We start from the raw sequence: 14,764 nt of genomic DNA, 5'->3' as shown, positions 1-14,764 counted from the left end.
GGAAGCTGTAGGTGACTTTCTAAAATGGGCACACAGGCTGGTGCTTTAACAAGCAGATCCGGCAGCTCAGGGTAGGATTTGAGAATCCGCTGAACCATAAGGTTAAGCACATGGGCCATGCATGGTACGTGTGTGAGCTCGTCTATCCTCAGAGCCGCCACCAAGTTCTGTCCACTGTCACACACGACCATGCCTGGCTGTAGGTTCAGCGGTGTGAGCCACAGAACTGCCTGCTCTTTCAGAGCTGTCCACAACTCTTCAGCATTGTGCGATTTGTCACCTAAGCATATTAGCTTCAGCACAGCCTGTTGCCGCTTGGCCGAGGCAGTGCTGCAGTGCTTCCTTCTTGTGACTCATGTGGTCATTTCGGATATGGAGGCTGAAGAGGAGGAGGAGACTGACAAGGATGAGGTGCAGGAGCTGTAGACCATGGGGGCAACCTTGATTGACCAAGGGCCCGCAATCCTTGGCGTCGGGAGGACTTGTTCCATCCCATGGTCCGACTGGGTCCCTGCTTCCACTATGTTAACCCAGTGTGCCGTCAGCGAGATGTATCGTCCCTGCCCACAAGCACTTGTCCACCTGTCCGTGGTTAGGTGGACTTTACCGGTAACAGCGTTGTTGAGTGCATGGCTAATGTTTTGGGACGCGTGCTTGGGAGAAATAGTGGCGGCTGGGGAACGAGTACCGAGAGACTGCCGCAGCTATCAAGTTGTGGAATTCTTCCGTCTCCAGGAGCCTAAAAGGGAACATTTTGAGCACAAGCAGTCGTGAAACACGAGAATTTAGTAGTGTGGCCTTTGGGGCGTTGGCTGCATATTTGCGCTTGCGTTCCAAGGACTGGGGTATGGACAACTGAATTCTGCCCAGGGACAAGTATATGGACTTGCTTCCTGATGCTGCAACTTGAGAGTTCACAATGACAGGAGCAGGGCAGGAGGCATCTTCACATGCTCCATGGACAGGGGATTTGCTTGCACGCACAACAGAGGAAAAAGCAATGGTGCCACCTGCAGATACTGTTCCTGGACCCTGGGGTTCGGCCCACAAAGTCGAGTGCTTTGCTGCCATGTGCTTAATCATGCTGGTGGCGGTCAGGCTGCTAGTTTTGCCACCCCTGCTGATGCTGGCCTGGCAGGTGGTGCAAATGGCCTTTTTAGGGTTATCGGCAGAGTCTTTAAAAAACAACCAGACTCGGTAAGACCTTACAGTTGTTCTGGCAACTTCCTTCATGTTGGTGTTACAGGGAACGGTTGCCTGCCTTCTGTCTGCGGCCACCACACTGCTTCTTCCTGCCTGTTGGGGTGCTGTGCCTCCCTCCCCCTGTGTGCTGCTCTTCTCGCTCTGCAGGTCCTCCAACCAGGTTGGGTCAGTTACTATATCATCCACCACCTCATCTTCCATTTCTTCACCCTGGTCCTCCTCCTCATTTTCTGGCAATTGTGTCTCATCATCGTCCACCTCTTGTGACACTTTCCCACCGTCTCCTTTGTGTGACTGTGGCTGCTTAAATATTTGGGCATCGCTACACGCGATCTCTTCTTGCCCCACTTCAAGTGGACCAGGCAAGAGGCCCAAATCTATAAATAGAAAAGTGAACAGCTCTTCAGAGTGTCCAAGTGTGAGATCAGTTGTCTCCGGGTACTCAGCATGGTGGGAGGAAGGAGGATCAAGGTGAGGAATATGGGGTCCAGACTCACTGCTACTGAGACTTGACTGTGTGGAGGACAGGGTCGTGGTGGTTGTGGTGGCTAAGTGACTGGAAGCATTTCCCGCTATCCAACCAACAACCTTTTGACACTGCTCTGTTCAATAATGGTGTGCTGCGGTCCCCTGGGTAAAGATGTGGGTGTTTGTTGGGGCACAATTTCAGCTTGCCCACGGCCTTGTCCTCGGCCTCTGCATGCATCATCACCATCACGTTCAGTTCCCCATCCCTTGCCCATTTTAAATGGAGGACAGTATCTTCCACGCTCACTACAGATGAGTGAGTTTGGAGCGAACTTATATGTGATCCTTGTGATGGAGAACACAAAGTTTTTAATACCTGGCCTGTAGGTAAGTAGTTTGAACAGCACACTGCTGTGAATTGCTTCACTGACACACTAAAGGAATTTTTTAATGAAGGCCAGAAATGGCAGTATTTTCTGACAACGTTTATGTGATCTGTGTGACAGAGAAAACAGAGTTTTCAATACCTGGCCTGTAGGTAAGTATTTTGAACAGCAAACTGTTGGGAATTGCTTCACTGACACACTGAAAGAAATTTTTAATGGAGGCCAGAAATGGCAGTATTTTCTGACAACGTATATGTGATCTGTGTGACGGAGAAAACACAGTTTTTAATAGCTGGATTTCTAGCGCTGTAATATGGAAACGACATGGCTGTATTCTGCAGTGCCAACAAGCAAATGGCGCAGAAAAACGGTGTTCTCTGGATTGCTTTTTAAGCAAATAATGAGGATTAAGATCCAAAAAAAAGTATTTCTGGCCCCTCAGACCTGGGCCTTTGTATAGAAATATCTAACAGCAGCAGAAGGCAGAATTGGAATGGAGCCTCTTGTGCTATATGCACTGTAGTCTGCTATATACCCTGCCTGCCTGCCTATATACACTGCCTGCCTGATATCTCAGCAGAAGGATTAGTTAGTCCTCAAAAGGACTGTTTGTTAAGATGGATATGTGTAATGTATGGTTTTTCTCCCTACACTACCTAATACACAAGAAAATCTCTTCCTGATGCAGCAGCACATCTCCCTACACTGTCTGATTCTGGAGTGACTCTGACAAGCATGGCAGCGACAGGTCTGATATAGACCTGATGATGCTGTGCAGCCAGCCAATCACTGTAATGACACATCCACTATGGCTGCGTCATTACAATGAGTGGCAGGCAATCCCTGCATGTTGATTGGTGCTCTAAAGAGCACCAAACATGCAGGGAGGAGACCCGGGCTCCTCTTGAGCAACCCCAAAACTGCTCGACGAGCGCCGAGCATCTCGAGCAGTGAGATGCTCGGGCGAGCACCGAGCAGTAGCGAGCATGCTCGCTCATCACTAGTTATCATTCATTTTAATTGATGGAAGTTCTTTTTTTTAACATATATTTTCATGTATTTGTGTTGGAAATAGAAAAGGTCCAAAGTGAGATCGATAAAGTTATTGGATCGAATGAGCCCCAAGTTATTCATCGTAGAGAGATGCCGTATACTGATGCCGTCATCCATGAGATTCAACGTTTTGGAAATATTCTTCCATCCAGTATGCCCCATGGTACCACTCAAGATGTAAACTTCAGGGGTTATCTCCTCCCCAAAGTAAGTAAAAAATAAATATTGAACCTTATTTTTTGGTAATGTTCTCACCATAGTCCTCAATATAGCATAATGCACTCCTTAGAGCCCTCCATATAGTATAATGCACTCACCCGTGGTCCTCAATATAATATAATGCACTCCTTAGAGTCTTCTATATAGTACATGCACTCCCCATAGTCCTTCTCTATACTATAATGAACTGCCCATAGCCCTCTATATAATATAATGCACTCCCCATAGTCCTCTATATAATATAATGCATAATATAGTATAGTCCACAATATAGTATAATGCCATCTCCATAGTCCTCCATATACTGTAGTACAATGCACTCCCCATAATCCTCAATATAGCATAATACACTCCTCATAGTCCTCTATATAGTATAATACACTATAGTTTGTAAAATGGGGTCACTTATAGGGGGTTTGGCTGATCTCACATCTACCAATGTGAAATGGCACCCTCAAATCAGTCCAGCAAAGTCTGAACTCCAATATGGCGCTTCTTCCCTTCTGAGCTTTGCACTAAGCCTCAAAAGTAGTTTTTGACCACATACGGGGTATCTCCATACTCAGGAGAAATTTCACAACAAATTTTGGGGTCTATTTTTTCCTGTTACCCTTCTGAAAATGCAAAGTTTAGGGATAAAATATATTCTTGTGGGAAAAATGTGATTTTTTCATTTTCATGTCTCAATGTTATAAACTTCTGTGACGCCCATAAGAGTTCAAAGTGCTCACCAGATATCTAGTTAAGTTTCCTTAGGGGTCTAGTTTCAAGCCCTGCCATGCCCCCAACAGTAGTTTTCCTTCACATATTGGATATCTGCATACTCAGGAGAAATTGCACTACAAATTGTGTGGTGCAATTACTCCTGTTACCCTTGTGAAAATGCAAAATTTGGCACTAATCAAATTGAGTGGGAAAAATGTGATTATTTTTTTTTTATTTTCACGGCTCAACATTACAAACTTTATCAAGCACTTTGTGACATAGGCACACCAATTATAGCTTGTTCATAAAGAAAAATATATTGCCATACCATACCATTGAGTGCCAAGAAATGAATATCATCACATAAAATGACTCATTCTACCTCTGCTCTATCTCATGTGAAAGCACTAACCAAGCTCATGGGCAACATCAGGTGATCAAGTTTTTCCTAATTACTCCCCCCTCATCCCTGTGCTCTGTGTCAAGTATCCCTTCCTCCTGCTTTCTGATCACATCTGATCAAACTCCATGTGCTGTTAAGAGCTTCATATATCCAGAGTCCAGAGATCTGGTGCTGAAGGGTCGCATTAAAAGGTCTTATCTGAAATATGCCGAAATAGACCAGAAGTGGCTAGAAGGTAGGAGTAACTATTTACTAATTAGGCTTAGTTTTGCTTTCTCATTCACACGTAAACCTTCATGATGCTTACATACGCCCTTACTTTCTTTGCCCCACTAATCCTTACCCTCCTTCGCTATCCCCAAACCCCAGCACCCTCTAACCAAATCATCATCTCTCCTTCCCTCTTACCTCCCCACCTGACCTCATCTGCAGACCTGCTCCTCAACCTAAGGTTGATCCGACCAAAACATAAAACAAGCGGGACACTCTCGTTCTACCACCTGCTCTCCCTCTCTCTGCTTCTCCTCACTGCTGGCGACATATCTCCCAATCCTGGACCCCTACAACTCACACCTCCAACCAATTCCTCCTCCTATTGCTTCCAACCAACTGCAAACTACCGCAATCTCTCCTACATAAAACCTGTGCTCCTGACGCCCACCCCCCTGCTCTCTAGGGCACTCTTGAATGCCCGCTCTGTCTGCAATAAGCTCCATTTTTTCCATGACCTCTTTATCTCCCATCATCTCTACTTCCGGGGCATCACAAAGACATTGTTGACACCCTCTGACACTGCCTCCCCTACTGCGCTGTGTTACGGTGGCCTCCACTTCACCCACACTCCTCACACTGGTAACAAACATGGTGGAGGAGTGGGTCTTCTCCTTTCTACCAACTGCACCTTAATCCCTTTCCCACCTTTACCCTCTCTTACTCTCCCTTCTTTTGAAGTCAACTTTGTCCGCATCTACTCTCCGTCCAACCTCCATGTGGCTGTCATATACCGACAACCGGACTTGATCACTGCATTTAATGACCAATTCTCCACCTGCCTTCTTTACTTTCTCTCTACTGACATTCCCACAATCATCATGGGTGATTTCAACATCCCCACTGACATTCGCCAGTCAATAACATCCAAACTCCTGTCGCTTACTTCATCCTTTGGATTTACTCAGTGGTCCTCGTCAACCACCCACACAGAAGGACACACACTAGATATCATCTTCACTCGACTCTGCTCCCTATCTAACCTCACAACCTCCCCCTTACCATTATCTCACCACCATTTACTCACTTTCTCATCCCTGTCCTCCTCACCTGTCACCCATGTCCAGCTACTAGCACACCCCCGCAGAAACCTTGCACATCTAGACACTCACACAATCTCTGACTCTATTCTAACACTGACATCCATATCCTCACTCCATGACACAGATAATGCCACTGCTTTCTACAATGCCACTCTCACATCAGCTATTGACTCGGTCGCCCCTCTTATGCATGGCAGAGAGCGACGAGTCAACAGGCAACCCTGGCACAACAACCTCACTAAACAGCTTTGGCAAGCGTCCAGGGTTGCGGAGCGGCATTGGAAGAAAACACATTTGCAAGCTAACTTTGCTGCATTCAAACAAGCAACACTTGCATTCAAATCAGCCCTCAACTCTGTTAAATATGCCTATTTCACAGTTATTCAACACTTTTTAACTCTCTCCTCCCCCCTCCACTGCCCCCTCCGACCTCCATCATTTCTGCTGAGAAGTTTGCCACACACTTAAAAAAAATGATTGACCAAACATGGCAAGTGTTTACTGTCCAACCACCTCAACCCCCTTGTTTCCCAGACCATTGCCCTTCCCCCATAACCTCCCTTTCCAACATCACAAAAGGAGACCTCACTCATCTCCTCTACAAATCACATCTCACCACTTGTGCACTTGACCCCATCCCATCCTACCTCCTCCCCAACCTCACCCCCACACTCATCCCATCCCTAACCCATCTCTTCAACTTATCACTAACTTCTGGTACCTTCCCCGCTGCCTTCAAACATGCCACGATCAATCCCATTCTCCAAAAGCCATCCATAGACCCAACCGCCTTGTCCAGCTACCGCCACATATCGCTGCTCCCTTTTGCAAACTCTGTGAGCAACACGTTCACGCTGAACTTTCCTACCACTTCTCATCTAACTCTCTCTTCGACAACTGACAAACTTGCTTCCACCCCCACCATTCCACCGAAACTGCCCTTACCAAAATTACTAATGACTTACTTACAGCCAAAGCTAACAGACAATTCTCTGTACTCCTCCTTCTTGACCTGTCCTCTGCCTTTCACACAGTTGACCACTTCCTCCTACTACAGATCCTCTCTTCCTTTGGCGTCAAAGACCTTGCCCTATCTTGGATCTCATCATACCTTTCCAACTGCATATTTAGCGCTTCCCACTCCCAATCTAGCTCCTCATCAAGCCCCCTCTCTGTTGGAGTCTGTTGGAGTCTCTCAAGGCTCTGTCCTAGGACCCCTACTCTTCTGAATATATACCCCTGGCCTGGGACAGCTCATAAAATCCCATGGCTTCCAATACCATCTGTACACTGTTGACACCTAGATCTACCTCTCTGGCCCAGATGTCTTCTTCTCCTCTCGCTTCCTCAAGCTCAATGTGGACAAAACTGAACTCATCATCTTTTCCTCATCTCATGTATCTTCCCCACCTGATCTTTCAATTACAATAAATGACACCACACTTTCCCCAGTACTGGCAATCCACTGCCTCGGAGTAACCCTTGACTCTACCTTCTCCTTCAAGCCCCACATCCAAGCTCTTGCCACCTTCTGTCACCTCCAACTCAAAAATATTTCCAGAATCCATCCTTTCCTCATCCCTCAATCTACTAAACTGCTTGCGTATGCCATCATCATCTTCCGCCTTGACTACTGTAACATCCTCCTCTGTGCCCTACCTGCTAAAACTCTCGCATCCCTCCAGTCCATCCTTAACTCTGCTGCGGAACTGGTTCATCTCTCGCCTCGCTACTCCTCTGCTATCCCCCTTTGCAAATCCCTTCACTCGCCCCCAATTGCCCAGCGTATCCAGTTCAAATTATTTACACTGACCTACAAAGCCATCCATAACCTTTCCCCTTCTAACATCACTGAACTAATCTCCCGATATATTCCCTCACATAATCTCCAGCCCTCCCAAGACCTCCTTCTCACCTCCACACTTATTCGTGACTCACCCAATCGCCTCCAAGACTACTCCCGAATATCCCCCATCCTATGGAATTCTGTGCCTAAACATGTCCGGATCCTTCAGACGGAACCTGAAAACTCATCTCTTCAAGCAAGCCTACAGTCTACCATGACCTTGCTTGCTGCCACCTCAACACCGGAGCTACTGCAACCCCCCCAACCTACTGTCTCCTTCCCCGTTCATGGAATGTAAGCTCGCAAGGGCAGCGTCCACTTTCCTTTGCTTCAGTCTACCATTGTTAGTTTTATTTACTGGAAGTGATGTCTGTATCTGGTATGTAACCCCTTCTTTTGTACAGCACCATGGAATCAATGGCGCTATATAAATAAATAATAATAATAATTATTAAACTGATTGTTCTAGTTCATCATGTAAATTGATACTCAAATATAACAGAGACAATGACAAACAAGTAGATGAATAGTGTCTGTGCTTGATCCCTTTTAACCTATATCAATATGTAAGCATATGATCAGGGAAATATTTCATAAAGATTAAAGTTCTTGTGCCTCACATATGTTATTGAAAATCGGGGTTTACTTATCCCATAGATGATGCCTCAGATAATGCCTCAATGCCTCAACATGTTTCCCTAAAGGTGGTTCATGAGGAGACAATATGTAATGCACTCACCATAAAAAAATACAATACTCACCTCTCCTACCTATTCCCCCAATGCTCCAGTCTCTGCAGCGAGCGCTCTGAACCACTGCACATATCAGCGAGCAGGAGCCATGTAGCGATGTCATCGTGCCTGCTGTGCTGAGATGTCAGACACAGAGGGGGATTAACAGGAGATGGAAAATCAATTGACGCTTCCTATTCCATTAATGCTTTCAATTGTATGCTAATACAGTTGAACTTGTGCTGACAAGCAGGGGGCTCGGTGAGTGTGAGCACTGGTTTGACTCTGCCCCCTGCTAAAATAATCTCACTGTCAATAGACAATATAAATACTGTGCATGGTGGGGGTGGGGTTATCTGTGGTGTGGGCGGGGTTAGCTGTGCTTGGGGTGAGGGCAGCTTTCCCAGCTCTGCTTCATGCTAAACTCTGTGTCAGAGCCTCAATACGCAGTAAACTAAGTGATACATCATTGGATTCAGGGTGTCTTTCCCTACGTTACGCTGCTCTCAGATGAGGTAGCAAAAACTTGTTGACAAATTCCCTTTAAATAAATAATGCTTAAGGAGGCAGATTTTAATGTGACTTGTGCAAATGTTGAAACTTTCAGGGAATGCAGGTGATCCCTTTGCTGACCTCCGTACTTTATGATAAGGATCATTTTGTGAAAGCCGATGAATTCTACCCAGAACACTTTCTGGATTCCAGTGGAAATTTTGTAAGGAAAGAAGCGTTTATGCCTTTTTCGGCCGGTGAGTTATTCTTTCATATGACTTCATTCAGCACTTTGGAGGAGTGATAAGCGCAAATAAGAACATGTATTCGTCATCATATCCACTAAATTAATAGAAAATATTGTAAACAGTCTCCCTATGAGACTGACTACGTCAGGTATCCTAAGAGGACATTTATCATTTATGTGGGGTAGGCTTTAGGAAAATGTGAGAAACTGTATGTGGACAGTTTCCTCCTTTGGGGAAATCTGTGTGAGGTGGGGATGGTTGTGCCTCCATATTTAAACGTTGGGTGCTCTTACAATGGTCAGATTGAAATCGCCAACTTATAATTTTGTTAAACCAGCCCATTTTGAAATTATATAGTATCTTTTGCTTCAACCATGGAACAATATAAAATTTTTATCCTTTTCCACGTATTTCATTGCTTTAGGTAAGAGAAGTTGCGCTGGAGAGAACTTGGCTAAAATGGAGCTATACATGTTCTTCACAAGACTGCTGCAGAACTTCACGTTTAAGGCTCCTCCTGGGGCTACACTAGACCTCAGTCCTGAGGTTGGATTCATGCTCTATCCAATGCCCTATAAGACATGTGCTATACCTCGTTTGTAAACACTTTGTCACCTACATTGAAAGACCTTAAAAAGGGTTCTCCTGTGAAAACAAGTTATCATCTATCCACAGATTAGGTTATAATTTGTTAATTGGTGGGCTCCAACCACTGAGAACTCTACCATTTAGTAGAATGGGGCACTGAAGCTAAGGTAATTGTTGACAATCAAGAAATAAGCAACATCATTGATATCATTTTAAAGATCTGTGGAAAAAACATTGTATTATTTTAAATGGAAATCCATTGCACTTATAACCAGCTGATGAGGAATAGACATGTACAGTGATGCTGCACCACACCCCAACTATGAATATTGAGATGACCATTTACGGTCATTGAAAATATGTAAAATGTCACCCGTGTCCTTAATAAAGCCTGGGACTCTCTAGGAAAGGGGTTACAGGAGCTCATTTGAGCCACTCTCCCAGTATCTCACCAAGTAAGTCAATACCAGATAATAATTTATTAATTTATGAGAGTCTGAACACTGGGAACCACATCCATTAGCAGAACAGCAGAACTTTTAGTCTCGTTAGAATGGATTGGCAATGCATATGCTCGACCACCTCTCCATTTACTCCTTTTTAGGCTGGTGAGAGCTGCTCTTGTCCCCTAGAGAATGACTAGAGCATTTTCTTTAATAGGAAAAAAAAAATTTGTGCAGGACCTTACGGTCAGAGATGTGTTGAATAAGTTGATGCAGATAAATTTTTTTTTGAATTTTTGGAAATTCGCTTGATCAAGCAAATTCTAACAATTTGCAATTCATCCTGCCAAAAATACCAACCACCATTTTACACAATGCAAAAAACTTCATCAGCCAGAGACGGCATAGACAACATTGGGTGTTGACCAAAATGTATTGCAGCTATCACATATCTCCCGATATAGCACAACTAATCAAAAAGGACTATATAAAAAGGGCCTGTATAAAAGTGGAGGCAGGGAATGCAGCAGACATTTCCAAGTGAATCGTGATATTTAAAGGATGTCACAGTTTAGCAATAGAGAGAAAACCATGAAAAAAAATGAACAAATGGAATAGACAATGAACAAATTGCACAGATAATGTGTGAAACAGCATGAGCAAAGAACAAATACCATCCATTTGCTCATAAACACATATGTGAAGGTCACTTTGACATTACTAAAGCTGTTTTTGTCTTAAAGAGCTTCAAATGGGTTGAATTCATTTCTAGGAAATCTTAGAATGTTGTACACATGTCTTTTAAGGGCAATTGGAGTATTTACAATTTTTGCCACTTCAATGCACTGTTAATAGAAGTTTCTGGAACAATGCGGCAAAACCGTCGAATTCAGAATTCAAAAGATTCACTCATCTCTAGTTATGTACAATAAAAAATTATATTGTGGTATCATGTTAGTCAGAGAAATCAATGTAAATATTTTATATGCCCAAAGATGACAAAAGTAATTCAGAGTTTTTTTTGGCTAACCAGAGCAAAATATATATTTGCAAGCTTTCAGAGCACAGAGGCTCCTTCTTCAGGCAGAATTAAAAATGAAATATTAAGATAAGAGCACATCATTCAAAAGATATTGCAACACAATATTTGTTCATGAGGTGGAAGGAGTGATGCCTCTTAAAGAAAGCCAAGGAAATAAAATTAGGGATTTTGTTACAAATGGAGAGGCAGTGGGAATGTTCTCTTAGTTATTTATAGTCTGTCTGGTGGAGGTGTGAATTGTATCCATGTAGTGAGTAGAGATGAGCGTTGTTCTACTCGAACTGTTCGCCAATCTCAAATTCGAGCTGTTTTGGGCGGTGTTCGAGCCGGTCGGCGAACACGAACAATTTGAGAAAAATTCGGCTGTTCGAGGTTATGTTCGATAACTGTTCGTGCACCAAAATCATAACTGGATTTTTTCTCAGTAATGATGAAAATTAATGTTAATACGCAGTTTGAGTGTACAGCGGGGCGGGGGGAGGGGCAGGGGATGGATCTCTGCAGGAACAATGAAGATCTCCATTTTTTTTTCTCTTTCCCGCATTTGCAGTGGGGAGGTGCAATCTGTCAGCCTATCAGCAGCGCACACACGGAGCGAAGTGCTTTTTTTCACACAAGCAAGGGCATGTGTGATTGGCAGTGTATGTCACATGTCCTTGCCCTATAAGACCAAGCCATTTTCCCCGTCGCCACCATTTTCTCACTGCTGCAGCTGCGTGTTACACGGCACCGCTGTTGCTGTGTGCGCTATACCTTGTTAATTTCAAGCCAATTTTCGCACAAATATACAGATAGCTTGGGAGTAGGGAATAGTTGTGATTGCAGTCCTTTTAAGGACTAGGTTACAGCATTTCCTACGACTTTTATCAGGCAGGTCTGTGCTCTTAAATAGATAGATTGTGGGAGTAAAGACTAATTGTAATTGGAGTCCTTTTCAGGACTAGGTTACATGAGTTCCTATCAGTTTTTGCCAGGCAGGTCTGTGCCAGTGCTGTGCAAGTTTTTTTCACAGCATTTGGCTGAATCTAGCAAAGCTAATCCTTTTTGGCCTATTGCAGAGTGTGTTAGTCAGTGGAGTAGCCTATCTGTGTTGCAAGATATACCACCTGTGTATAGAATACCAATTTTTTTACTGCACCTAGTGAAGTAAAATCTTTTGGGCATAGCATCATTCTATTAGTCCATCTATACTGACCTCCATCAGGTTGCAAACTGAATATAATTTTTTTCTGCATCTAGCTCTGAAAAAATATTTGGGCTTCTAGCAGTGTGTGGGACTTGGTCTATTAGTCCATCTATACTGACCTCCATCAGGTTGCAAATTAAAAATAATTTTTTTCTTCATTTAGCTCTGAAAAAATATTTGGGCTTCTAGCAGTGTGTGGGACTTGTTCTATTAGTCCTTCTATACTGACCTCCAGCAGGTTGCAAATTGAATATAATTTTTTTCTGCATCTAGCTCTGAAAAAATATTTGGGCTTCTAGCGGTGTGTGGGACTTGGTCTATTAGTCCATCTATACTGACCTCCATCAGGTTGCAAATTAAAAATATTTTTTTTCTGCATCTAGCTCTGAAAAAATATTTGGGCTTCTAGCAGTGTGTGGGACTTGGTCTATTAGTCCATCTATACTGACCTCCATCAGGTTGCAAATTAAAAATAATTTTTTTCTTCATTTATCTCTGAAAAAATATTTGGGCTTCTAGCAGCGTGTGGGACTTGTTCTATTAGTCCATCTATACTGACCTCCATCAGGTTGCAAATTAAAAATAATTTTTTTCTGCATCTAGCTCTGAAAAAATATTTGGGCTTCTAGCAGTGTGTGGGACTTGGTCTATTAGTCCATCTATACTGACCTCCATCAGGTTGCAAATTAAAAATAATTTTTTTCTGCATCTAGCTCTGAAAAAATATTTGGGCTTCTAGCAGTGTGTGGGACTTGGTCTATTAGTCCATCTATACTGACCTCCATCAGGTTGCAAATTGAATAAAAAAAATTTCTGCATCTAGCTCTGAAAAAATATTTGGGCTTCTAGCGGTGTGTGGGACTTGGTCTATTAGTCCATCTATACTGACCTCCATCAGGTTGCAAATTAAAAATAATTTTTTTCTGCATCTAACCCAGCCAATAGTTTTGGCCTAATACCACAGTTTGGCCACTCAGCTCTGCTCGGTTACCATCCATTGTTTTTTTGTGCAAACAACTCCAGAGTTGTGAATTAGTTAACCACCAAAATGAGTGGAAAAAGGCCTGCTGCTGGTGGAAAGGGGAATAGGCGTGTTGGGAAGGGGAAAAAAGGTTGTGTCCGTGGGGTAGGTGCAGAAGAAAGACCATCTTCCAGCCAAACTAAAATGTCTACTTCTTTTAGCGGACAATGTGATAAGATCCCTTTCTTACGGCCATGCCAATCGCTACAAATTCCAGATGAGGCACAAAAACAGCAGGTGCTTCAACGGATATCAAGTGCTCCTTTAAGTGGGCTCTCCTCCACATCAACTTCAACATCACAAATACTCCAGTCCTCAAAGGTGTCACCCAAATCACACTTGCTTCCTCACAGCTCCCAAATCTCCAGCTGCCCGTCTGAGTATGAGGTAGAACAGATGGTTGAGTCTGCAGAGCTGTTTACTCATACTATAGCCTGGGAATCAGAGGTCGACTCCAGCGCTTCTGTGAATCCAGACGAGGAAATGATCTGCACTGATGCCCAGAATCTTTATGAGTCGGATCCAGGACCAGACGCAGAAGGTTCTGACCATAATGTAGACCCTCATTCCCAAACTGTAACTCCTGTTGGTGGAGACAATGAGGAAGACGATGATAAGACTCAAATACCTGATTGGAGCGACAACTTTAGTTTTTTGTCAGGGCAGGAACAGGTTGGCTCTGAGGACGACGGGTGTGATAACGCACAGGGTGATGATGATGAGGTCGGAGATCCCACTTACTGTCAACCCACAGTCAGCCAAGAGATGAGGTCAGCAGAGGAGGTGGAGGAAGATGCTAGTGACGACGAGGTCAGGTTGCGCCTTCCTGGACAGAGACGTAGTACTGGAAGCACGTCAACAACTGCATCCTCAAACACAACTCTGCCTCTCACCACAAGTCGTGGTGGCTCTTCAGGTCGCATGGGTGCTAAGCCTTGCATAGCCTGGGCATTTTTTCAGATCGATAAAGATGACCCAACTCGTGTTATCTGTAACATTTGTCAGCAAAAGCTAAGTAGAGGCCAAAAAATACATAGTTTGAGTACTTCATGCATGAACCGGCACATGGACATGAAGCATAAGTTGCAGTGGGAAGCTCAGTGTGCTACAATGCGGTCTAGCCGGCCGGGCCAACCACCGTCTGCCATATCTTGTGCATCCGCGGCCTCTTCATCCTCTGTGACTGGGGGGACAGCAGTCACACCTGTTTTGGGGCGCAGACCTGCCACCTCTTTACCCGCAACAGCCAGCGTGATTGGCAGGTCATCATTTTCTTTGGAGGTGGTAACACCAGCTGGTCTTGAGCGCTGTCCGACATCAATAGCACCACCTTTGGATCAAGGCAACCTAACATGTCCGCCTGCATCTTCCTCACAGACCGGCAGTTTGCCGGGGACACCCTTATCAACCCCGTCTA

The 14,764-nt window shown here is 44.2% G+C and overlaps 1 protein-coding gene across 2 annotated transcripts in view; it reads left to right on the top strand.

Moving 5' to 3' along the window:
- The window catches only part of LOC141258814 (cytochrome P450 2K1-like), a 209,279-nt gene extending 198,548 nt beyond the window's left edge, over positions 1 to 10,731 (top strand). For both annotated transcript variants that reach the window (XM_073673964.1, XM_073673965.1), the window contains exons 8-10: positions 3,133 to 3,317; positions 8,935 to 9,076; positions 9,492 to 10,731. In XM_073673964.1, the coding sequence (XP_073530065.1) occupies positions 3,133 to 3,317; positions 8,935 to 9,076; positions 9,492 to 9,670 (506 nt within the window). In that variant the 3' untranslated portion in view covers positions 9,671 to 10,731. The remainder of the gene's footprint in view (positions 1 to 3,132; positions 3,318 to 8,934; positions 9,077 to 9,491) is intronic.
- Positions 10,732 to 14,764: the final 4,033 nt, after the last annotated feature.

The sequence above is a fragment of the Phyllobates terribilis genome, unplaced genomic scaffold, assembly GCF_046119375.1.
Source record: "Phyllobates terribilis strain yellow unplaced genomic scaffold, ASM4611937v1 Scaffold_3__8_contigs__length_932513732, whole genome shotgun sequence".
Classification (NCBI taxonomy): Eukaryota; Metazoa; Chordata; class Amphibia; order Anura; family Dendrobatidae; genus Phyllobates; species Phyllobates terribilis.
This window is presented reverse-complemented; position numbering and strand designations above follow the sequence as displayed.